The 27,771-nt window shown below is 37.6% G+C and overlaps 1 protein-coding gene across 2 annotated transcripts in view; it reads left to right on the plus strand.

Moving 5' to 3' along the window:
• Positions 1-1,330: 1,330 nt before the first annotated feature.
• The window catches only part of LOC127619649 (mastermind-like domain-containing protein 1), a 97,185-nt gene continuing 70,744 nt past the window's right edge, over positions 1,331-27,771 (plus strand). Inside the window, exon 1 of one of the 2 annotated variants that reach the window (XM_052092617.1) lies at positions 1,331-1,695. In XM_052092617.1, the coding sequence (XP_051948577.1) occupies positions 1,648-1,695 (48 nt within the window). In that variant the 5' untranslated portion in view covers positions 1,331-1,647. Of the gene's footprint in view, positions 1,696-24,227; positions 24,626-27,771 lie in introns of those variants that run through there. The other variant, XM_052092610.1, reaches the window with a different exon arrangement.

Consider the following 27,771-nt stretch of genomic DNA (forward strand, 5'->3'; position numbering starts at 1 on the left):
TCGGATTATTTCAATTTTATCAGTAAAGAAATTCATGAACTCATTGCTATTGTGCTGCGACAGAATATCTGGTACAGCCGAGGCTTTATTCCTAACCACTTTAGCCACAGTACTGAATAAACACCTAGAATTGTTGTGGGAGTTTGCTAAACTGACCTGGCAGCTTTTAGTGACTGTCTGTAGCTACAGACACTATCCTTTCATGCACCGCGAAATACCTCTAATTTTGTATATTTCCACTTGCACTCCATTTTCTGAGCTGCTCTCTTGAGAGTATGAGTTTGATCATTGTACCATGCTCCAGGGCTTTTTTCTTTAATTGTATATTCATAGGTGTATGTAGGTGTATATTCTGCTTTTTCCCCACAAAACTCCTGAATATAAAATGAATATTGTGATCTTTTATTCTATGTTTTTTCAACGGCTACAGCCTCGCCATTAGCAAAAACCATGGTGTGCTATTATCAGTGTATTGAGATCGCTGCTCAATTTCCTCTGTAATCTGCTCTGGCTCGAGCAGCATGGTGGGTGTGTATGTGTTTGTGTCGACTGCAAACTCGCATTCAGATCTGCCTCCAACACAACGCCCCCTATTCATACTCCAATCAGCAGCCGCTGGATAAACTCAAATCCCCGCCCTACATTTTTTCTTGTTCGATAACCTTTTCACTCAGAAATGTCACAAAACAGAAGTCGGTTGCAACTTTTGTTTTATGCTGACTATATATATATTGATCTGTTTCTCACCCACATATGATATTGCTTCTGAAGACATGAATTTAAACACTGGAGTCATATGGATTACATTTATGCTGCTTTTATGTGCTTTGTGGACCTTCAAAGTTCTGGCCACCATGTACTTGCATTGTATGGACCTACAGAGCTGAGACATTCTTCTATAAATCTTTGTTTGTGTCCAGCAGAAGAAAGAAAGTCAAACACATCTGGGATGGCATGAGGTAAATAATTAAATTATGAGATTTTTCATTTTTGAATGAACTATCACTTTAATAACTAACCTTGCGTAAAGTAAAACCTGGAAATGGAAATGAATATGAAACATTGAACATGATAAACATGGATTATGTTAACCCTGGATTATGTTAACCCAGGGTTAAAATGACACTATTGGTTATCACAATGAATTGTGATAAGGCCATTAGTGCGTGAACTGAAACCTCGAGAACCTAGATTGAGGGACGTAATATCCCTTTAAGTACAGACGGCGAGTTGAACATCTGCGTCTCCTCCTCTGTGACATCGTGCAGAAGAGCGACCTATGACTGGCTGACTCCGCCTACCAGTTAGGAAGATACAGAGCCGTGTGATCGTAAGTGGCCGTGCGGAGCGAGAGCTGTTACAGACGTTTGTGGTTTTAGTCCCCTTTCAAGAGGGTGAACATGACTCGCGCTTGAACGAAATGCCAGATTAGCTTTCATTTGGATCAAGTACTCACACCTAGTGGTTGTCGCACACGCAACTGGGTGATAGCATAATTTAAAGGCTCATATTAACCTTTTTTTTTAATCAGCTTTCCAGTTTGGAAAGCTTGAAGACCGTTTTTTTTTTTTTATTATTTAAGACCGTTCACACATTCTGAAACAAAGTGGATTTAACAGTGGCTACGTGGTTTCCCCGCACTCCAAGATGCTTCTGGTCTCCCAGCGGCTAGACTCACCTCTCATGGACCCATTAGTGAGTTAACGAGTTTCATATTATCGATTTACATCATGGATTGTTATGAATGGTGGCTCATACTAATTTAACGACTGTTAAGTGTTTAAACGTAGACCCCATTTGTATGTCATCGCGCGCACCACACCGGCTTTTTACCTAGTAGTTGGTATTTAAACCGTGTGCACTACTATTGTTATGCTTGGAATCTACATTGAAGTTTGGAAACTTGAGTGGAGAAATCCCAGGGTTTTGTGTGTATTAGATAAGGTAGACCGAGATTAGATGACAGGCTTTGAGACTGCATCAAAGATTGACTGGCGCTGTCCCACGCTTTTACGCACACACTCCGAGGAAGTTCCATTACAACCTGCTATTGCAAACTCTGAGTCAGAGAACAGATATGTTAAATGCTATGAGATGTAAATGTTGTAAGCCTTTGGTGGCTGCACGCTTGCCTTATCTATTAACATATGCTACTTCACAATTGATAAAAAATAAAAACCTTTGTTTTCACACACACGGCAGAAGGCAATGCAGGAACACCATCTCCTGAGTCAGAGAGGTAATAGCCCCATATTGCTAAAGCAGCATGTGGTCTGCATGTTGAAATAAAATGGCATTTATCAGACACTCAGCGGGGCTGCGCGCTCTAACAAAAGACTGAAAACTGGTGACTTGGATGAGCGCGCGGCTTGGCGGCTGCAGGTCGATGTTTAAAACATCTAAAAATTAACGATAATGTATGTTTTCACTGGCCGCGTTTTAAGTCTAGTGTTTAACATTTTAATGTGGATTACTGAGAGAGAGCGCGGAAGAGAGAGACATTGGGGACAGGACTGGTGTCCAGGATTCAGCCGAGCTACCAACATACGTAATGGGATTATGAAGGTGGCGGAGGGCTCTTTCACTATCAAAACAATCATTAAAAGATCAGACCAGAAGGGTAACCCTTCCTTTTCCTAGAAACCGCCTTAAAGTGCCCATATGTCTGTTTCAGACCATTCTTGAGATGCCATGCAATTCAGTGCCTTGTCGATCAATAATCGGGACCAATTAACTAAAGAGGAACGTTCAATGACGAGCATGATTTACGCTCTGCCCCCTTGACATGAATTTGCCTAAACACATTTCCGAACGCTACTGTTGTATTTCCACAGATACAGCATGTTTGCCCCCACTGGGCAGTCCCATATTCTCGGTATCATAAGTTCCCTGATAGCACAAAGGGGAGTTTCCTTGATATAGAATTCTCTGTAACATTTGACAAAAACTCACACATGATTCTACTAAAGAATGTGAGGGTAAAAGAGACATTTGGATTGGCAAAATGGAGTAGTCTCCTGGCAAACAAAATATTAATTTATATGTATAGATAAAATATTCATCAAATTTTGTGTAACTATAGGGGCAATGGTTATAGGGCAACATTTTTTAACTTTGGCAAATACATTTTAGACCGCACAATGCTTTTTTGAGTAACAAATTAAGATAATGCTTATTTAAAACAACCACTTCAGAAAAGGGTTCTACATTTCCTGTTAAATTCAGTCCCATTTGACATTTCATAACACATCAAGTAGGCCTATTCTATAAACAAATTAATCTCCATTGTGACTGGATCAGTCAATGTGAGCCCATTTTGAAAATTTCTCATAACAAATCTAAAACAATGTGTTTTATTGGGGGCTTTTTACCCCAAATACTATCCCTTTACTTCTTGGACAGTTATTAAAAAACTGAACATGATAAATAAGTATTCTTGCTCATAATAAATGTGATAATTTCAGGGATTCTCATTAGCTTCATAAATCTGCAACATTTTAAAAATTATTAGGTCAAATGACCTCAAAGTCAAACTTTAGACATTGCATATGTTAAACACATGGATCAGGAATATTTTGCAGTGTATAGTGATAAACAGGTGTTAAGGAAAGTATTGTGATAGATTTGTTACTGTTTAATGTTTAGCCCTGTTGTAGCCTACGTCTTACTTGTGAATATTGATATACATTTTTTGAGTGGGGATCTGGCCATGTAACCACATTGACCTTTTTTATCCTAGGTCAAGTGTTTTGTTACTAAATGTAAAGTTAAAAGTAAATATTTTTTTTTAGGTAAGCCAAGCTAAGTCAAAGCATCATAAAAGGTCGAACAAGCTTTGCATTTTCCAGCATGTCAATAACGATAATAATATTAAAAGTATATGACTAATATCATTATCACATTATTATTTTTATAAACCTATTTAAAAATATATACATATTCAAAATTCTTTCTAAGGGGAACTGAATTAAATGGGTTGTTTTTCTGTAAGGCAATACCACAGTTGTAGATTTCCCGCACCGGATCTTTCTGCTCCACTCAATTTGAACTGATCTGTGGCCAAATGAGTCAGAGTGCTTTGAAGCTGCTGTTGAAGGATGAATAAAAGGGCCGAAGTGGAATGCACGCACTGGTCTTCAGATCTCGTGCATGCACAGAGCGGTTCACAGTAATGTGAGCGATGCTCGTGAATACACTTGGATCTCACCTAAAAGTTAGGTGAAAGTTTATAACAACATATCTAACTTTTATCTTACCGACATTTCTAGGATGATATCACTGAGTAAGGGCTGTGTGAAGGAATTTAACTCTGAGTTGTTGTTTTTTTTCTTTTGGGAGTTCAAAAGCAGACTTCAAAGTGTGACACTCAGCACACTCTCATACCACAAACAATCTCTCTGTCATTTCCCACGCTAACTCGCTCTCAGTGCATCACCTTGAGTGACTAGTTTTTCCTTCATGTGGAGACAATGATAAAATTGTGCTGATTTGCAGTGGAGAGCCATGTGGTGGATCGGGGAGACAGATAAGAATGGGAGGGCTGTATTGGGATAGTATGGTATGAATGTGATTCTGATCTAGACAAAGACAAAAAAAGACAGGTTGTGGAGCTCCAGGTCAGTTATGGTGGTATAAACGTATGGTGGAAGGTGGACATTTCACCCTCAAGGTCATCATTAGTGTTTATAGACATATTAAGACATATAGACTAGATGCACAACCAGATCAACAAGGACACATTTGTGGTCTATTCACAGACACACATGTACCCTTTAATATGTATATCATCACAGAAACACTAATCTATCACAAGAAATATCCACTGTCTGTGACAGCTGAAGTCATACATAAACAAACAATAATCATCTTATTCATTCAGAGAGTGTGCCTTTTTCCAACATGTGCATGTAATCCTCTTTACTTAAGCCTTTTCAAACATATTTAGAAGAACTGGCAGTTCCAGAGCATTTCTGTGACTCAAAAATTTTATAAAGGAAAAAAAAAAAAAAAAAATGAAATGGTGAACAAGTTGAAAAACAAACAGCTGTTATGAAGGTAAACCCTCCTGTGTTATTGTAAAGGGATTTTGCTGGTTCAATACAAGTTGAGCTTAATTGACAGCATTTGTAGTATAATATTGATTACCACAAAACATTATTTAGACTTGTCCCTCCTTTTCTTTAAAAAAAGTAAAAAGCACTGGGTTACAGTGAGACACTTACAATGCAAGTGAATGGGGTCAATCCGTAAACATTAAAATACTCACTGTTTCAAAAGTATTGCCACAAGGTATGAACAATATGCATGCTAACATGGTTTTAGTGTGATGAAATCGCTTATTAGCTTTTTCTGTGTAAAGTTGTCCAATTTGACAACTGCGTTGCCATGACGTTGTAACAGCATTAACCGCTCAAAAAATACACAACTTTTAACTGGAGAATTAATGTAAGTGCTTTTATTTTGCTAAATTTGTAAGCTTCAGATTTCTGACTCTAAACTTTCCAAAAATTGGCCCTATACACTTTCACTTCTTACATTTTTGCTCTCTTTAAGGAAAAGGAAGGCGAGGCAAAATTATTTTTGTGGCAATCAACATTAAGCCACAAATGCTGTTGATTAAGTTTAAGGAACATAGAATATTCCTTTAAAGGTTATCTGTGTAATTGTTTTGATGTTAGAATACTTGCATTGCAGTCAAGTTAGCCATTTGTTGGTTGATTTCCAAGAAAAAATGTTAGTGCTTTTAACATTATTCTATTTGTTTGTGTAGCCCAACAAAGCAACATTGATTCAACCAATTCACGAGTTTGAGGCAAGACCAACCCATTGGCCATCCAATGGCAGACAGACGGAGTGTTTGGGATTTTTTTTTTAAAACAGACATTATTTTTGCAATTTAGTTTGTTGCTACTAGTTGCATATTAAATACACTTTTTCCAGTTGGCGAGAAGGACAGAGAGCGAGTGAGTTAAGGTGAGGAGAGGAGAAAGTAAGGTGTGGGTTGGAGGGTTTAGAAAAGTCAAACACTACGTCAGTGTGATCCGGCTAGACCTCATCAGGAAATAAAAGTGTTGCTAAGGAATGAAAAATAAACAGGAACACAAACTGACTATCTCCACCACTTTGAGTTACCATACTGGAGAACACACCCACACTCACCTCAGATCTTTGCCCAGTCCTGGTGACACTCTCCGGAAGCCACTGTGCCTCTCAAACACATGGTAGTTGGCTTATCCACACCATTTATTTTCTGTTGTTGTTGTTTTTGTTGCTCTTTTAAAAGTGAAAGCGAAATCACACATGCATAGCAGGGATCAGTGAAATGAGGAAGGGGAAAGAGGAAGTCTAAATGTGTAAGCCAAAATATTGAATGAATCAGAGAAGCACAGCTTAGCAACAAGAAATTGTGGAGAAAATTTAAGTGGAAGTGAGGGATAAAATAAAATAGAGAGAGCATCCTATACTGCGTACATTAACTCAATCAACCACCGTCGACTACCATAAAGCCCCCTGTGAACACAGCATCTGTTATGGCTCGAAGGCCCAAAGGAACATTATTAATTTGCATCATATACATGCTGCATCAGCAGCTAAAATGCATAAAAAAGTTGCTTAGTCGCTACACAACAATTTGGAAACAACCTCTGCCAAGTTTCTGTTGCTTTGCAAATATGTGTGAAATTTACGACTGACTCCAGACTTCTGAGCACTCGTGGAAAAAGTTTCTTGTTCTACTCCTCAAGCTTGTTCATTGAAGCTAATATGTCCTTAATAAAAGAAAGAAAGAAAGAAATTAAATGTCCATGAGTTTCTTCTGCAGGTCTTATTTGAAACAGTAAAACAGGTAATTTGAGCATGTGTCACCTTTAGAGGTCAGTAGCAAACCAGTGAGTTCATCATTAGAAAGACAAAGGATTTATATACTCACCCTTATGTTATTCCAAACTTGTGTGGCTTTTTTTCTTCTGTACAAAACAATAAGAGATGTTAGGCAAAATTTTAGCCTCATTCACAACCATTCAATTTCATTGTATGCAAAATAAGTTTTGTTTTATTTTTTTATAGACACATTTTTGTCATAACACATGCAACCATTTAACAAGCTCATTTGTCATTGTGCATTTACAACATTGTTCTAACATGCATAGTCTACATAACTTCATTAAGATAAGATCTTATTTACAAACTGAGATGCACACAACTCCAGAGGGCAGCTTTTGAATGAAAAAGGGAAATTCAGTTGTGAAAAAAAACTGAGAGGGGAAAAGCGAGACAAAACAACGAGAAATGGAAATCTCCACGTACCCACTGAATGACATCATGTTGGACGTAGTTTGTAACTGGGAAAGTTTTTGTCTTTGTCTTGTTATTTTAGAATTCTGTTTTGTCCAATTGTCTAATCTTTCTCTGACTAGTTATTTCCCTCTCAATCTCTCCATTTCTTTGTTTGTATCTCAGTCTGCCCTGAGTTTATATCAAAGACCTTAGCACATATCATTCATATGACTAATTCAACTATTTATGTATAGTGTAAAGATCTTCGAATTATTCCCTTTCCACCCTCTCTTCTGTCCTCTCATTGTCTCATATGCTGCGATACTGTCTGTCTATAGTCTCACTGCATGGAATGCAGGTCTTTGTTTAGCACCAGCAGTGGCTTCCCACTTGCATCATCGTTTCACACTTACGCATACACACACGGTAATGAACCTGTGGCTCAGACTTTCCTTGGAGAATATAAATAACATGTGGGACAGGGTGGATCAGATGCAGTTTGTTTTACCTTTCACTGTTAGAGACATAAAATGTTTAAATGTATGAATGAATGTTACATTTATATACCTCTTTTCTGACACTACACTCAACGCGATTTACATTGTGAAAAGGGACTCTCCTCAACCACCACCACTGGATGATGCAACAGCAGCCATAGTGTGCCAGTATGCTCACCACTTACCAGCGATTGGTGGAGAGGAGAAAGTAGAAGGATATAGCCAGTTTATAGATGGAGATTAAGAGTCCATGATTGATAAGGGCCCATGGGGGGAATTTGGCCAGGACACCAGGATTACACCCCTACTCTTTACGAGATGTGCCCTGGGAATTTTAATGACCACAGAGAGTCAGGATATTCAATGAGAAAAAATATAGGGCAGGACTTCATTTTAACAATCAGGAATTGATTGTGTCATGAAAAGTGGTGTCCATTACAGGTAATCTTAGGTGAGGGGTTTAAAAATAAAAAGGTTAAATCAGCCACAAAAGAAAGTTATTTTAGAGGTTGAGAAACCTGGTCTCATGACAACTCGTTGTTATTAGTATGAGATGGCAAAGTTGTATGGGATGGCTTGTAGAGAACGATAGAACCTACAAACAATATGTTTCTGTTTGTAACCCAAACCTAAACCTTACCATAATTAAACCATGATTTTTTGTGTAGCACAGAAGAAAGAAACATCTGGTAGCGTATTACAGGTTTTTGAAACATCAGTATTACATAAAGAAATATGGAAAGAGTAACCACATTTGTTCAATGGTGTTTCCTTCTTAAAAGGAAATGTTGGATAGGAGGCCAGCTAAAATTGTATGCCTATGTTGTATGGATTTGAAATTCTGTTTGTTGATTTACATTTACATTTATGCATTGGGCAGAGGCTTTTATCCAAAGCGACTTACAGTACACTTATTACAGGGAGATTCCCCGGAGCAACCTGGAGATAAGTGCCTTGCTCAAGGACACAATGGTGGAGGCTGTGGGGATCGAACCAACAACCTTCTGCTTTCCAGTTCAGTGCTTTAGCCCACTACGCCACCACCACTCCTATTTGTTGGTCTCAGTGGGTATAAAGGTCATACCCTTTTGAACCAGCCAAATCATACGATATATTACGATTTTGCCATTTTATACAAATTACTTTGAGTTGTCTTGAGAATATGTTGGGTGGAGCAAGTTGATCAAGACATGCAGATGTTGTATTAAAAAGAAAAATAAATTTTTGGAATAACATGCACTGATGAGTCATTCACAATTAAGAAAGCAAATAGGGTCAATTTTGATTTCATGTTAACTTTTAGGAGAGAACTAAAATTAATTCTGAATGGTTGCTAAAAGTTCACATCTACCAAGAGTCCAGCTGAAAACAGATGTGATCTGAAGATTAATCAGTACCTCGACTTGCACAAGATTCCAAAGGAATGCTCCTGCAACAACAGGACAAGTAAATGTTACTCATTCGAGTGTCACTATGATGAACTGTGATGATTGGTTTTGTAAGACAGTTTTCAAACCAAATAGACTGCTTACGCACATAAACCCAAATGATTGTGCTTTCATCTGTGGTCCAAAGTAGAATTACCCAGAATTTCTGGCACTTCTTAATGCAATGGTTCCTAGAAGCAGTTGTCGTAGTAACCTTGGCAGGTTTTCATAAGTGCAATCTTTTTCCTTCTTTCTAATGGATACAAATGGATTTGGGTGTAAATTATTAATTAGTGGAGATTGTAAGGGTAGGATTTTATTTATTCATACACAAATACATTTTTATCCATGTGTGTACTCAAATCAAGAAAAAAATATATATATGTGGAATTGAAATGATGCCAACCATGTAGGTGATTGTGTGATAGGGAGCTCTTTGGTAAAAGCGTTGAACTAGTGAATTATATGGGCTGTCTTTGGCATTGATTCGTTGTTGTCTTGCCAGAGTGTGGTATTCTAGGTCACCTCCCTCCTCCCTTGTGCCATCCATTAACAGAATGCACTTGTGTGCATGTGTGCGTGTCTATGTTTGATCAAAAGTGTGTGCTTGCCACTTTCATGTACTCTTGCTTTTCATAAAGATGGATAGACACCTACTTTACCTAGGTTCTCCCATTGTTCCTCTATCATGCATCAAACACACCCACCATCCCTGAAACATACTGTATACTTATGCATACATTTTGTCTTTCTTTTCAGTTCCTTCCTTCCTTCCTCGCCTTTTGTGTCTGTCTTTCCTCTTTACACACAATCCCGGTCTTGTGTGTGTGTGTGAGCGTGTATTTATCACTTTGTGGGGACCAAATGTCCCCATAAGGATAGTAAAACCCAAAATTTTTGACCTTGTGGGGACATTTTGTCGGTCCCCATGAGGAAAACAGCTTATAAATCATACTAAATTATGTTTTTTGAAAATGTAAAAATGCAGAAAGTTTTCTGTGATGGTTAGGTTTAGGGGTTGGGTTAGGTTTAGGGGATAGAATATAAAGTTTGTACAGTATAAAAACCATTATGTCTATGGAAAGTCCCCATAAAACATGGAAACACAACATGTGTGTGTGTGTGTGTGTGTGTGTGTGTGTGTGTGTGTGTGTAAGTGGGGAGGTCAGAAAGAGTGCCACTATGACAATAAAGGGCTCATACAGGAACACAGGTGTCAGTTTGCAAGCCCACAGTAACAGATTGTGGCGCAGAGTTCATTGAGTAACTTGATCTAGACATAATGTTGTACCACAGTTGGCTGTGGTGTGGCTAGTGACTCGGGTTACACACACATACAGACATCTCCTGCCATCTCCATCCATTGAGCATGGACTTTCTGACCCCAGTGACCCCAGACAGTGGAAGGGCGGAGTTTCAGTAATTGATATAACTGATTAATAGGTCTTTGTCCGCTTTGCTCAATTTCAGTGTAATTGCCTTTTCATTGTGGTGTTGGCATGGAAACCTCTCAGAAGACTAAACTTAAAGGGCTAGTTCATCCAAAATAAAAATTATGTTGTTATTCTGTCTTTATTCACTCATAAAATTACTTTATTCCATTGAGCACAAAAGAAAATGTTTGGCAGAATGTTAGCCTCAAGTCACCATTCACTTTCATTGCATCTTTTTCCATACAACAAAAGTGAAAGGTGACGTTCTGCCCAATATTTCCTTTTGAGTCATCAGAGTTATTATCAGAGTGAAAACATCTGTATTAAGCCATTTTGCAAAGATTCTTTTCTATTTTGTATCTGTACATTTACATTTGACAGACGCTTTTTTCCAAAGCAACTTACATTGCTTTCAATGTATACATTTAATTGGTATGCATGTTTCCTGGGAATCAAACCTATGAGGAACCATGTCTGTCTGTATAAAGTGTAGTAATAAAAAATTATGACCAGTGAATAACATCAGGAATGGCTGAAAATGTGACTGCCTGTGTAGGTAGATGGTAGAAGAGGCTTTTGCTTTAAAGACTGCTAGTGTTTGCCAGAATATATGTTGTTCTTGCTTAATACCCTTTAAAATACTTAAACATTTTGATAAATAATGCTAGACTATCAGAAAAGAAAAACTAAAGTGTAAAGGCAAAGTTAGATAGCCTAGTACTTTTAAACTATTGTAGTTATAAAATATATATATATATTTTTTTTGGTACCATTGTTTATTCTTGAGAAACACAGCACCCATCACTATATAGCAAGATAATTGTAGCTCTTTCTTGTGAGGTTTTTTCTTCTACTGTTTTATTTTTAGAGCACATGGTAATTGAGAGATTGAGATGCTCATTTTGGTAGAGGGGCAAGCTCATGTCGCACTGCAATTACACGCCAACGGCAGAGTGTTTTTATGACAGTGGAAAGTCAGAGCAAGAGTGTGTGTGTGTGTGTGTGTGTTTGAAAGAGAGCAGTAATGAATCATTCACTACAAAAAAAAAACGTTTAAAAATCAGTCATACTTGTTTAAGTCTCTTTCCTCTCCTGCATTCCTAAGGCATTACCAGAATATTAAAACATTTGTTTCCAGAAGAAAAACTTAAACCCTGAGAATTCCTTCTTGGACTGGAAAATGACTATAAATTTGATTGTGGACTGTATACAGTATACTGGTGGTTAAAGGGTTTTTATAAGTATCTTAACCTCATGTCCCAGGAGCCTTATAAACAGATGATGATGTAATTGAGAGCCAGGTCATTAGGTAAAGCTGGGTTTGCCAATGCCCTAGAGTGGATTTCCACTACCCATATGCTATAGTATACACATGTAGTGCATACTACTGCACCACATGTTTTCCTTTAGGGAAGGAGTTCTTTACCTCTGCTTATAATAAGTGTTTTGCTAGGAAAAATCTCATTATACACAATCTGAACTTACACGTTTAACTATCCTCACCTTTTAGTTGATGGGGTCAGACTGTTGTGAATAGAGAGCAGTAAGTCATTCATGCTCTTTTTTTCACATGTCCTACACTTTCTTTCTTTTTTTTAACATGCACACCATAAAGTTTTTTTTTAAAGGGGTTGCTTTAATGGCTTCAATCACTGTTTGGCCCAGATTTACTAAACCCTGGAGAGCTCTGAGATGAATTAAAATCGCTAAAGACCCTTCCGAAACCACAAAATAGGACGAGACATCAAAGTGGTGGATTTCTCATGCGTTTGTTATCATGCTCGCTTCAGAATATTTTGTAGCTAAGGTCAGTGGCAGCATTTTGTAAGTTTGGAATGAAGCAACATTTGGTTAATCTGCTATCAATTTGATGTCTTTGTCATAAAGAGTTTATCATTTGCATTATGGTGTACCTGACTGTAATTCGTGTCAAACTGAGCACACAAACATCCAGTGAGAGTCTGCTTGGGAAAACCGCATCAGAGTTTTACTTGAGCTTCTTGGTTGTCCAATGTAAGATTAGTATCTCTCTTGGTACAGGTGAAAAAATTAAATTAGCTCTGTAAATCTTACACCATATCTGTTTGATAGGGCATCCGCTAATCCTAACTAAACAGCTGGCTGAACAGTCAGAGGTAACTTAGGAATGGGGGGGCTTTATTAACAGCTTTTTATTCAGTCAAGGTTGAGAGTAAGAGGGGAAAAGATGAAAAGAGATGGAGGGATGGATTGAGAAGGCAAAGTCTTTTAGGTGAGTTTGTGAGGAGTCTATCTGTCTGTTTCAACATACTCTCTCGGTTTTATTACAATGTTTTATGTTGAACATATCTTGGCAGTTTTTGGTGAAATAAATTGAATAATAATGATGCTTACTCCCTTTCACACAAATCATATGTAAAATGGCAGATTATAAATTCATAAACACTTTTCGCCCTATTCCTCGCATTACATAACCAACTACATTTACATGCTTGTTTGGCCACGATCAAGTTGCACAGTAGCTTGACCGATAGAGTGTTGCACTTGTGATGCAAATTACCGGGGTACGAGTCTGAAAAGTCGAAATGTGAGCTGAAAGTGTCATAGAAGCACCACAAAATGACATGGTTACTTCAGCAGTTGCTTTTTTCATGACACATTTGCTTTTTCTGACACTATTAGTTAGGCTAGGTTTAAGGTTTAGGGTTGGAAGGTAGGTTTTGTTGATTTAAAACAAAATAGAGCATTAACCTTCAAAACCTCCTTTTAAGCCACACTTTTGCAAGTTATATTCTGCAGTTATATTATGCCCCACACACAGTAAAATTACATTAATTGGGAATTGCTAACATTTATTTGTATTGAAAACAGTTATGAATAGTTCTGTTGTCAATATCAAAGGTCATTTTTGACAAACCATGAGGGCATCACACACAGCAGAGATACATAAATAAAATTTTTGTAAAGTTAAACAGTTATATCTGTTGTGGCATTGCGAGCAACATCAATCTGATTTAAATTGGGATCCTCAATTATATTGGGAATAGCACTGAGATGAGTGACTGATGTGATATTGAGAGCACCTGCAGAGCACGCTTGTTTGATTGACACCGAGAGCTTCATGCAGTTTCATGCAGAGCTCATGATCACACAAACTGTCTCTATCGCTCCACATACCATCTGATTGTCACAAATTACATTACATATACTCAGATTTGTATTTTCATGTGTATTTGTTTACATTTATGCATTTGGCAGACGCTTTTATCCAAAGCGACTTACAGTGCACTTATTACAGGGACAATCCCCCCAGAGCAACCTGGAGTTAAGTGCCTTGCTCAAGGGCCCAACAGTGGCATCTTGGTGGTGCTGGGGCTTGAACCCCTGACCTTCTGGTCAGTAACCCTGAGCCTCAACCACTGAGCCACCACTGCCCCTGTATTTGTTGTTTAATTCGTTTGCCCATTTGCATCCTCTCCATGCTCACAGTGCAGCGAGTCAGAATTACTACCGTAATGACTCTGGAAAATGGGCAGCTAAATATTCATATTCGTTTTAAAACAAACCGGCATATTCATCTACAGTGGGTACGGCTAAAATAACGAAGGAGTGGCTTCACAACAACTCCGTGACTGTTCTTGAATGGCCTAGACCCCGAAGCCGCCGCCAGGCGCCGCCATTTGCGCCATTCAGCCAATAATTTCGTAAGCCAAATTGAGCCGCCATCTGATAAAGTTTGGCTGAGCCGGCTAGAATTATTTGCATCAAATAATAATTCTATCACATAGTGACATACACACACGAAATATATAAACAATACACGAGATCTATTTTCCCACTGGATTCATAACAGCACAGTCTTGTGCTCGTTGCTACGATACACAGACTCACAGTGAATTGACGACCAATTAAAATTGCTAGTTTTCCGTACAGAAGAAGCGATGCATTTTTTTCTCGAACTGAGGTGAAATGGCGGAAAGAAGCAAGCAAGGTAATTTTGATCTCACTTCTCACAAACTTTCCTAATTCCTACTTACTTTTTTTTTTTAACTTAGGCCTACCCAGACTTTTGTTAAATCTTCAGGGCACGGTTGCACAAACACCTGAATCAAAGATTGATGTTATGAACCAAATATTCTGGAACGGAGAGATTTATAGCACTGAACGTGATATTACTGCAGTAACAAACCACCGTTTCCACATTGCCAATTCACGACGCATGCTTCAGTGTACATTGAAGTGAAATGTGCAAAACTTTGTCCAAAATAATACAGATAACAGTGTGTGTTTATATTAAGGTGAGACACGGCAGGCAAAAACATCGTTTTTTTTTTTACTGGTCAATTTTGAGATTTTTGGATATTTGTCTTCATTCAGACTTGTGGTGAAAAAAAGTCCGAAATACACATTTACTACACTTCGTCTGTTTGCGTCTGTAGATTTCTCATAAATACAACAAAAGTTTGCGTTCTTAATCAGCATAGCCTACTTCTCCGCGATCTCTGCCGTCACTCACCCTCTCATCACATGCACCGTTAGGAAACTCTTTCTCTTCTGTACAATCCTGTTGGATCCAAATATGGTCATTTCCTTTTTATCAGCAACCAATCGTGAAAGTAAAAAGACTGAATGCGCGATCTCATTGGCTGATGATAAATCTTTAAAGCCCGTTTTCTCAAAATAACCTTTCTCTCATACTCCAAGTCCGAAATCTCCACTTCAGTAGTACCTAGTTATATTATGAAGACATTTACAGAGCGATTTGTAAATATGTTATTCCTAGCCGGATATATATATAACATTTTATTCCAAAAAACATGGCGAAAATCATTATATTCTGATTTACAGGATAACAAAAGTAGATATCCATAAATCCCTCTGTAATTTTTTTCCCATCTAATATGTGAACACAATGAAAAAAATATTTTTAACCTGGCTTTATCCAATACTCAGATTTCGTTTTTTAAAATATATGCAAATTAGCACATAATTAGATATTGCCTAATTTGCATATTTAAACATTAAATTAAAGAAAACTTGTAATACATTTTTTTCTCATCTTAATGTAACTAATCAACTGGGAAAGTTTCATGGTGATATCTGCTAGTTAAAAATTTTACCCTATTCACCCATAGTGTCTCGCCTTAACTATAAAGTTGAACAGCGAATTACTGTACATGTCATAAATATATGCATAACGTTACTCCGTGAAGTTTGACAAGTGTGCATTCTTACACAGCATCAGGGACATTATTCACTAACGTTACAGTGGCTATTGAATGCGCCTAGCACTATAGCAAATATGTACATACGTTGTGAAAGTAAAATCTGGTGTTTTCTGTATTGCATTTTGTAGAAATATAGTGTAAGCCATGCATTGCTTGGAAATATTGAGATCTAGTAAATATAGACATCTGTAGACATGAAGTGGCAGCTTCAGCCATTTCCAGCTATGAAAAGTTTGGCGGCTGCAGCAGCCATTTAGGTTTTGGCTGAGCCGGCTAGCCAGCCAATATATTCATCAGCCAGCCATTATTCTCAAAACAAATGGCTTCGGGCTCTAGAATGGCCCAGCCAGAGCCCTGACTTAAACCCAATTGAGCATCTCTGGAGAGACCTGAAAATGGCTGTCCACCAACGTTTACCATCCAACCTGACAGAACTGGAGAGGATCTGCAAGGAGGAATGCAGAGGATACCCAAATCCAGATGTGAAAAACTTGTTGCATCTTTCCCAAAAAGACTCATGGCTGTATTAGATCAAAAGGGTGCTTCTACTAAATACTGAACAAAGGGTCTGAATACTTAGGACCATGTGATATTTCAGTTTTTCTTTTTTAATAAATGTGCAAAAATGTCAACAATTCTGTGTTTTTCTGTCAATATGGGGTGCTGTGTGTACAATAATGAGGAAAAAAAATGAACTTAAATTATTTTAGCAAATGGCTGCAATATAACAAAGAGTGAAAAATTTAAGGGGCTCTGAATACTTTCCGTACCCACTGTAAATTACAGCATGTCTGAAAGTTTACATTTGTGAATGTTTAGAATTGCCATTGTCCACACTGTATGCTTCAAGGACTGAGGAAGCGCTCATTCATTTCAGTAGCAGTGTATGTGTGATTACCTGCGTGCTGCAAACAAGATTTGCCCTGAATTAGGTACGATCAACCGATCAGCGATCATGGATTTAAGATGAAAATCGGCCAATTTAGATCAGTGACTGTATCTACAAAATGTATTAAATAGGACCATGTTTACACAAAAAGTGAAACTAAACCTTTAGATTTTTTTCACATTTTCTCAGTTGCACTATGATATTTTATTGATTTGCATTAAGAGTAGACATTGAGAGCAGTGTTTTTACATTTTCTAAAGGATGTGTAGAATTCATGTAACTATAGGCTTACGTGTTTGGTGTGAATGGCTCCTTATTCACGTGACACCGCACCAGCGGAAATTTCTCGAAGTTACCTCTCAAAAAAGTAGCCTTTTGTTTCAAATGATTGTAGCTAAATATCCACTTTATCTAGCGATCAGTTTGATCGCCATGTTCTTAAAAATCAGGATATTGCTTTACTTAGTGAGAAACAGCTGCAAATGATTCGGTGAGATAGCTGTTCATACGAATCTGACTAAATTGTAAATCAATTTAGAACTTTTTGCTTAGGGCAATTCACTAAAAAGAATGATTCATTTGTGAATATAGCATCAGGAGTTCTGATTTTACACAGCTGACAGAAATATGGGACACGTGATAATCGCTGACATTGTCAGCCAGAGAAATGTTTGTCAGATAATAAAATCCCTTATGGTATGTTTTTGAAGGTACACGACTGGTCTCTGGGTATAGTTTGAGTCCAAACTTGTTAGAGTCCAAGTCAAGACCGATTCCAAATGCTCCAGTGTCTCATGACAAGACCAAGACCACAAAAGTATGGTCTCGTTCTACAAAAGTGGGTTAAACAGTAGTTTCACCAGGAGGTATCTAGTAGACTAGAGTAGATATCCATTGAAATGCTTTGTGGTGGTTGATAAAATGGTGAGAAAAGGATCTTTATTCGTGTGTTTTCAAAGCATGAGTTCAAGAAATGAAATTCCGTTTTTTAATGTTTGCTATGTCTGTATAAAATCAGGTTTGTTTTAATTCACAGTTGGTTGCAGTAGTCAGGTATTTTGTCACTGTATTCCAAACAACTAGCATTCCAATTTGCTCTATTTTGTTGTAATTTCTGTTCAATCCTTTAGTATTTTTGTTGTTTCTTGTCTACTAACAGCTTGATTCGATTCGATTTGATTCACGTTTCTGCCCTAGGACTTTGTTGAACACATTTTGATTTGTTAAGACAGACCTGAGACTAGCTGGCTGAGGGAAATCCTCTCCATCTCCGTCTCTGGGTAATTTAGGGCTTTGTGGTGGTCTGACTGCAGATTTCTCTTTCACTGATTTCTATTATAACAGCTGGGCCTCTCGATCCTGCCACATCAGAACCTAATAAATGTGCCCATATGCCCATTTATTTCCCTGTGCATGTTTGTGCAGCTGCTGGAAATGACATCACTTTATGAATGGATGTGGTTGTGTACGACTCAATGAGTGAGACAGCTACATGTGTTGTTTTTCAATGAGAACAAAATAATGCAGGCAAGATGACGTTGTTGCCCATCAAACCACCCAGCAAGAGGCTACAGCAGTATCATCTCTCTCATTTTCACTCTTATACAAGAAGTCTAAATGCCACCCAAGCAATACAGGGACTTTTTCCATAATGTTGTTCACTGTGCTATGACCTACTGACACAACAATGTATTGGCGGCAGTGCTGCAGTGCATTCAGTCCATGTGTGTGTGTGTGTGTGCGTTTGTGCTGATACAAAGAATTTTTGTTTTGCGCCATTCCCCTTTAAAGGCTTGCTGGCTGCAGGAATACATTCCTTCTCTTTTTATCTGTCAGAACACACTTCCTTGCTCTCTTTACCTCCTCCTCCATCCCCTTATTTTAAATTGTTGTGACACTGTAGCACTTGAGAGTCTGATGTTAAAATATTCCTTTTTAATGACAAATGAACATGTGGATAGATTGCTCTCCTTGGCAGGTCATTAACATTATACTCATTGGAGCCAGTAGTGGTGCTGTGGTGTGGGCACAGTTCTCTCTGCATTGCAATGCAGTGATTGCAAATCTAAGCAAATCTGGAGTATTAATGCATTTATTCATTCCATCAAATCCCTCTTCATACAGATTATTAGACATCTCTTTAAACCGAGAAGATTATTTCATTTTTTCCAATAAGTTAACAAGTATGCGCTGCTGTCTCCAGTATGTATGAGAACATGAAAGCTTCTTATTTCTCAATTTGTCTTATTTCTGTGATTTTTGAATGTGTTATGAAAAAAAATAAAAAATCAGACATGCTGTCAAAACACAGAATATGCACAAATATATAAAGGTATTCCAACACATTGAAATAGGCCTAAGCTTTGTACAAGTGTGCTCTACCAGAAGAGGCCGGTCCAATTAATAAACCAATTTTTGACATTTAGAGCAATTTAGAGACATTTTGCCATTGCCAATAATTAGATGCAAATATTTTCATTTGATCTGCCACTTTGCTGTCTAGATACTAGCATCAGCATCAGTCAGGGGTGCAATAATGGTGTATGCAACATATGCAACACATAGGGGCGACACACGAAGAGGGTCGCCAGAATGATACATTTGAAATCTCCTGTAATATCTTAAAAGTGCGGCCAGATGTTGGCATGGGCAGGGGTGGGTTGAGCCCACCCAAACATGAATTTTGACAACCCAATCAAACATTTGGCAAACACATCATTAAATAAAATATTTGATTATTAAGGATTTGTGATTTGGTTAAAAACAATTTGGGGGTGGCTATGTTTTACAAACATTGAGCGTGGACTGTACTGCCCAGACCAATCACAAAACAGAACCAGAAATTTGTAGTATTTTTCTATTTATTTCATTGTCCGAAAGCAACAACACACTCAAGAGCGGCTGCTGCAAACCAGAGAGTCAGAGACCTCACTGAGCGAGAACGCTAATACAAGATATTTTTGTGCAATGCATAGGTTTTAAGTGCCCATAAAGTAGCCTGGTGGTGCAGTGACTATGTAGCTTTTGTTAATGTACCACAGACACCCTCTTCCCGCTCATCAAATATCTCCCTCCACCTCAGCTCCCCAAAATCTTGCTGTTTGTGTTCGCAAAATACTGGACCTAAATTGTAAAGCACCATACCCACTGATATAAGCTAATGGCACTGTTCGCAGCATTAGCTGTATACAATGTTTTGCAGGACGTGTGCTTCTGTTTCCCCTGTTGTACATTCAGTGTCGCTGAGAGATGCTATCTTCACTTCACTTCTTACATCTCTTTTATTTCCATATTTTTACAGTGCTGTGATAGTTTTTTTTTTTTTTGTAATTATGCTTTAAACTACTCTAAAATTTAGTCTTGAAAATAACTGGTGCTGACATGGCATTACTTTCCATTTAACCATTCGTCTGTCCATCCATTCATATAATTATTTTGATGTGGATTTTGTAGTTACTGCATTTTCATCAGGTTTTCTCTGAATTTTTGCATATGAGCCAAACTCATCTGTCACAGGACAGAGCATAGTCTGAAAGACATGATTTCAATGAATTTCAATGAATTTTGTATGAGCAAGTTACACTTTCTTATGATGCATTACATTCATACGAGCAGACAGAGAAGTAAGTTTGGAGTAGAAGAAATAGAAATAAACCTTGTGTAAATTGTCAGCTTAACGCTAAGCTAAAATGCTATTTCTAGGCATTTTACAAGAACATGTTAGAATCCATTATTTTGGTCACACATTATACACACAGTTTTTTGCATATATACAGTGAAATGTATTAGTTCTTCACATATCCCAGCTAAGCTGGGATCAGAGTGCAGGGTCAGCCATGATACGGCTCTCCTGGAGCAGATAGGTTCAACAGTGGCATCTTGGTGGTGCTGGGGCTTGAACCCCTGACCTTCTGGTCAGTAACCCTGAGCCTCAACTGCTGAGCCTCCACTGCCCAGGCACGATCATATTTTTATCATATAGTTATCAGGCACGATCATATTTTTTTATATTTTTAAAAAAAATTTAAAATATTTTCATATTTTTTTCAAGAAAATTCACGTTGGATCATAATATCTTTTTTCTAGTAAGACGTTTGATATTAGGACAAAAATCTTATTCTTGATAATCATTTTTGTATTGTTTTCCTGTAATAATATCTAAAAATCCATAAAACAAGATCAATTTGATTTATTTTGTTTTAGAAACAACACTGCATATGATATTTAGTTTCTGTATTTGGAATGTATTTTTAACATGTGTATTTTGGCTTATTGTACTTGCAGAGTTTTTATACTCAAAACAAGTGAAAAAATCTACCAGTGCTGAAGAAGTAATCCAAAGTATTTAGATTACATTACTGACCTTGAGTAATCTAACAGAATATGTTACAAATTACATTTTACAGCATTTATTCTGTAATCTGTAGTGGAATTAATTTCAGAAGTAACCCTTCCAATCCTGCCCTCTGACTACTGATGTTGCTCTGAAAGTAACATGAAAAAAATGGTCAGAAGGGGAATGCGTTCTGGGGTGCAGAACAGAAAAAGGAAGGTAGGAAATTAAAAACAGTGCATTAAAATGAAGAAAACAAGGCCCAAGTGGATAAAGAGTGACTGGTAGGCTTATTTTATCCCTTTATAACTGAAAATCTTGAAGAAAGGCTTGAAGTTAACCAATATTTAACATTGCAGAGAGGTAAAGATGACCAGCTAACATAAATATCATTTCATTTTCGAGTATATTTTCTATCACGGTTATGCAAAAAGTCTCTGTATGTTTGGGAATCACTTCACATTTAGAGAGAAATGCTTGTTAAAAAAGTTGTTAACTGACCCTTCGCCATGTCCAACCTAAATGGGCTTCTCTGTTACTAACCATAACTAATGTTGCTGCGCTTTTCTACCTTCTTCAACATTGATGTTGCATACCCCTCAACAAATGTGTAGTTGCACTCCTGGCATCAGTCTATGAAAAAAAATAAAAAATTAAACCACTTCAGCTGACCACTAATAGTGTGATAGACTGATATATCTGCATGGCTGATATTTGATATTTTTATATAATTGCCAGTAATCGTATCCACTTAGATAAAAATATGGGCATTATATCAGTCACTCTGCTATCTACATATCAGCTTTAGTCTATGGAAGAATGAAACAAAACCATATTGGCTGACCATTAAGAGTGTAATAGACTGATATATCTGCATAGTCAATAGTTGGCATTTGGAGATTATTGCTATTTCCAATAATTATGTCCACTTAGATACAAATATGGGCATTACTTTGGCCACTCTGCTATCTACTGTAGATATCTGCTTTGGTCTATAAAAGAATGACATATAACCATATCGACTAACCACTAATAGTGTAATATACTGACATATCTGCATGGCTGATATTTGGCATTTTTTATATTATTGTCATTAGGCATGATTAAGTTGCATTAGCTTTGCTATTTCACATAGAGTTTATCTGCATTTTATTGGTCATTGGCCATCTAGTTACCCATATCGGCCATTGAAAAATCAGTAATACTAATAGTGACTATCCTTTAATACCGGTTTGTCACTGGAATATTCTGAATACTGCACCACATAAGGAAGGATCATTCTTCATTGCTGCTTTAATAAGCATGGGCCCCACATTGTATCTTGTGCAAGACATATGTACATCCTGCTAGGCTGCTGTAAGGGAAAAAAGTCTTTGGCAGCTTTCTATCAACAAATATTACTTCCAGAAGACATATGTGCATGCTAGGCACATCTTACATGATTTAAAGAAAAATGTCCTTTAGACATTTTAAATTGACCAATGTGTTGTTTACCAATTGAATATTGAGCAAAACCTTATACAAATAGTGTGATCCAGTCTTTGTGATGCATTTTTATTGTGCAATATAAAAACAACTGCCTATAAATTTCTTTATGCGAGTGTGTAGAAACAGTCACGAGTGTATAGTTGTGACAGTATAGGTGAGCAGCAGTCAATAGTTGACTCTATTTGATTTAGTAGAATACTGCTTTGAGGACAAGGGAGAGCTAGTGCTTTACAAGAGAAATCAAAAGCCTTTGTGTCATACAGGGACCTCCAATCAATAACCAGCTCTTCTCTGGCCCCCTCAAGGACGTTATCGCGCACACACACACACACGCATAGGGTGTAGGTCTATATGGCACCATTTTATGAGTGCTGTAATTGCTGTGACGTGTTCAGAGGAGAGCTACTGAGAGAGAACCATTCATGAGATTTATTAGAAAGGGGGTCCACCAAAAGAAAGAGAGATGGAAGCTTGGTTAAAGAAAAGAGAGGTGGAGGGCAGGTGGCAAGAAGAACAGGTGACCACATGCAGAGGCCAAGAGATAAAGGAATGAGGGATGGACACAAGAGTACAACAGAGAGGAAGTGAGAGGTGGACTGTCTCTTGTGTCAGTGTCTGCTGGTGGGGCATCGATCAGAGTGCTGTCTGCTCTAGAACAGGCCGATCCAGCTAATGCAGGACCATTGTATGACCAGGCAGTGTGTGTGTGTGTGTGTGTGTGTGTGTGTGTGTGTGTGTGTGTGTGTGTGTGTGTAAAACATCATTGATGTTGCATTCCCCTCAACAATGGGTAGTTATGCCCCTGGCATCAGTCTATGAAATAATTAAATAAAACCTCTTCAGCTGACCACTAATAGTGTAATATACTGACATATCTGCATGGCTGATATTTTGAGGGTTTTTTTATATTATAGTCATTAGACATGATTAAGTTGCATTAGCCTAGCTATTTCACATACAGTTTATCTGCATTGTATTGGTCATCGGCCATCTATTTACCCATATCGGCCATTGAAAAATCAGTTTAGTGACTAATAGTGACTATCCTTTGATACCTGTATGTATCTGGAATATTCTGAACACTGCACCACATAATGAAGTCTCATTCTTCATTGCTGCTTTAATAAGCATGTGCCCCACATTACATCTGGTGCTAGACATATGTATATCCTGCCTTGCTGCTGTAAGGGAAAAAAGACTTTGGCAGCTTTCAATCAACAAATGTTACTTCCAGAAGACATATGTGGCATGCTAGGCACATCTTACATGATTTAAAGAAAAATGTCCTTTAGACATTTTAAATTGACCAATGTGTTGTTTACCAATTGAATATTGAGGAAAAAATAATACAAATAGTGTGATCCAGTCTTTGTGATGCATGTGGTGCTTTTTATTGTGCAGTCTAAAAAAAACAGCCTATACATTTCTTTATGTGAGTGTGTAGAAACAGTCAGAAGTGTATAGTTGTGACATTATAGGTGAGCAGCAGTCAATAGTTGACTCTATTTGATTTTGTAGAATACTGCTTGGAGGACAAGGGAGAGCTAGTGCTTTACTAGAGAAATCAAAAGCCTTTGTGTCATACAGGGACCTCCAATCAATAACCAGCTCTTCTCTTGCCCCCTCAAGGGCTCTATCTCAGACACACACACACACACACACACACAGGGTGTAGGTCTAGATGGCGCCATTATATGAGTGCTGTAATTACTGTGACGTGTTCAGAGGAGAGCTACTGAGAGAGAACCATTCATGAGATTTATTAGAAAGGGGGTCCACCAAAAGAAAGAGAGAGAGGAAGCAGGAGAGAGACGGAGGCTTGGTAAAAAAAAAAAAGGTGTAAGGCAGTTGGCAAGAAGAACAGATGATCACATGCAGAGGCCAAAAGAAAGATATAAAGAAACAAGGGATGGACACAAGAGCACGAGAGAGGAAGTGAGAGGTGGACTGTCTCTTGTGTCAGTGTGTGCTGGTGGGGCATTGATCAGAGTGCTGTCTGCTCTAGAACAGGCCGATCCAGCTAATGCAGGACCATTATTTCACCAAGCGGAGATAAAGAGACAGGGGAGTTCTGAGGTAAGTGGCTCAGTGAAGAATGAATGGATACACCTAAACCGCTGAGGACAAGTGTACACTCAAGTGTGTGTGTGTGTGTGTGTGTGTGTGTGTGTGTTTGACTGTTGAATGAGAAAGAACAAGCTCTCTCTCTCTCTCTCTCTCTCTCTCTCTCTCTCTCACTCTCATGCACACACATACATGTTTACGTATCTAAATAAGGATTTACCATAGATTTCTGTTAACTTGATTAAAAGAACTGCATAAAGTCTTACAGATTCAGATTGTGTTTTTCCATTTTTATTTTTCTGGATTCAATTTTAATTATCTTAATTAAATGTTTTGATTAAATGGTGTTTAATCAAATTGATGCATACAGTTATAATAAAATAAAATTAGCATATCAACTTTCTTTTTTTTAAATTGCAATTTTATTTTTGGTAAAACAAAATGCTGCACAACAGAGATTCACAGTATTAATAAAACCATTAATGAAAGAAAATCAGATTAACTGTGGCACAAGGCTGCTTGCGTTTGTGATATTGCTTTCACATAATAATTATTATTATTTAACCATTTAATATTACATATTTATTATTATGAGTATTATTGCTACTTTTGAATATAAAATGTTTATAAAGTAGTTATATTTTTCTGTCTTCAATTTCACGCATCCATTTAAATAGAGACTTTTATTTGACACACCTTTTGATTTTTTTTTTTTCTTCCTGTTTTTACTGGTTATTTATATCAAACTTCCTATTAATGCTGGGATACTTCTGTCTGGACTCTCGAGCTAAAATCTCGGAGCTGCACCCGAGGAGTTCATTTAAGTGTTATCAGCAGTTTATGCTCTAAACACACTGCATGAGAATTAAGCGCCAGCAGTGTGTGTGTGTGTGTGTGTGTGTGTGGTAATCATATGGCAGAGCAGAGCCTCTTGTTCATTCTGTAGCATGCAGCGCATATGACTGTATATTATTTAATAAAATTTCACACTTCTGCTGTTTAAAGTTCACACTTGGCCATATCCACAGGTTTTTTTATTTTATTTTCAAATTGTCATTAATTTAATCAAATATTTGTCGCATCTCATATCATTTAGCTAATGACGGCATACTGTAATATGGTACTAAAATTAGCAACAAGATGATATCGTACAGTTTAAAAGTGTTGGGTATCGCGGTACTTTGTTAGTACTGGTAAACCACGCAACCCTAGCCTACACACAAACAGTTAAGATACGCCATCTCTATGTGCGCAAGTTTCAGGGGATTGCACCCGCTCCTCTTTCTTGCCTCCAGTCTCATTGAAAATCATTTGTGACCAAGCTAATGGCCAACTTGTCCTTCAAGATCATCCTACACATCCGTTGTGTGATTTCCTCACACTGTCTTGAAACATGGATGAAATGCTGGGTTGTGGGCCTATGAAGTTTTCAAGGCTTGCGAATGTTTGTTGTGGATATGGCACTGCACTGTACTCATGCTATGACATGCTATGAACTTTAATGTTGTATCGCACAGTTTGCTTCAGACCATGTTGTCTTAATGGATGAAATAGTCCCACACCACACACTTCATAGCTGTACACTTCATATTTTCAGTTCTTTCTAAACAGATTGAGAGATTTGTTTTCTAGCACCGAACTCGATTCATCTGTACCCTTTCTCACTCACTGCGCTACAGGTGCCTCTCTCCCTCATATTGATGTAAGTAGATAGTGGCTGAAACTGTTATTTTAACAATAAGCGACCATAACAGAGACACATAAGAAGCAGCAATATAGATGATACCACCATCTTTTGATAAAGCACACTGTAGAGAACGAGAATAAAGCTCTGAATAAAAGTAAATAAAAGTCTGTCTGACTCCAATATTAATTATATGAATATTCTGACTATTTTGTGAAATTAATTCTGAGATTGCATCATTTCTAGTATGACATGAAAAGACAACAAACTCTAAACTTTAAAATTACTAATAGGCCTACAGAGTTATTATATAGTTGTCAGCTGTTTATAATGAAACAAATGCTTCCAATATTTGACAGTCAGCCCATAGCTAACATTATGCTGCACTGTTGTGGTGTAAAATGTGATTTTGTTTGTTGTTCATTTTCACATATTTCTCTCTGGGGATACCTCAACTACATGGGCTCCTGTTCATCAATGTCTTTAAATGAACTTAAACTCAAATACTGGACTGCACTTTCATATTAAAAACCAACAGTTGATTTTCTGTGCATTCGATTCTAAGTTCATTCGATTGATAAACTCAAATAACATCTTTTATTCTTTTTGTAGAAGATCTCTCAGACCCCACTGCTTTGACTGTGTCTTTGGGCCCCCCATTCTTTTTGTAATGCCCTGGCAGCATGTTGCAAGAAACCCCTTAAGTTAAGAAAACCCTTAGTGACAATTGACTTAGAATTATAACTTAGGGTTTCCTTAACTTAAGGGATTTCTTGCAACTGGGCTCTGGTGTAAACTGGAAAAACAGCAGTTCTGGAGAGACGATTTTGTCTATTTAGGAATTATTGTTTCATTCTTTTACAAAGAATTATTTCTGCCAACTTGGAAATTTACAACAAGAAAGAAATCCCACAAAAATGCACACTGCTTATATCATTTCATAGCCATACTAGCCATTTTGGCTACTGAAATCATGTAAGTTATGACTGTCCGAAACTTTGCTGGGAAGGAAATGTAGAGACCTGACCTATTGGAACTTTAACTGAATACCTGTGGTATACTGAATGATTAACGTACTTGATATTTCCATCTTGATTGCCAAAGATGCTTTTGCTTCACACTGAACTGTGGAACGGAAAGTCGTGGGTTCAAATCCATCCAGGGACAATTGGGTCTGTGCTTGCTCTGTGCGATTTTTAGGTTGTACAGTGGTTGCCATGCTGGTGCTTGGCCCCTGTTATTAGAGCTGTGTTATATGACAATATACAGTACATTGTGATGACAATATAAAGTTTCAATCCACAGAGATTTTGGTATATCGTGGATATCATGATATGTAAATATCGATGTGCACAACGTGACTGTATCTATCAGTGGGCACGCTTCACGTGAAACTGAAACCAGGCATGAGCAGGGAATGAATTCACCAGTTATTTGCGTGCGCTGGTTTAATGCCAGATTCACTAAAGGAATT

Source organism: Xyrauchen texanus, chromosome 2, assembly GCF_025860055.1.
Source record: "Xyrauchen texanus isolate HMW12.3.18 chromosome 2, RBS_HiC_50CHRs, whole genome shotgun sequence".
In the NCBI taxonomy this organism is placed as follows: Eukaryota; Metazoa; Chordata; class Actinopteri; order Cypriniformes; family Catostomidae; genus Xyrauchen; species Xyrauchen texanus.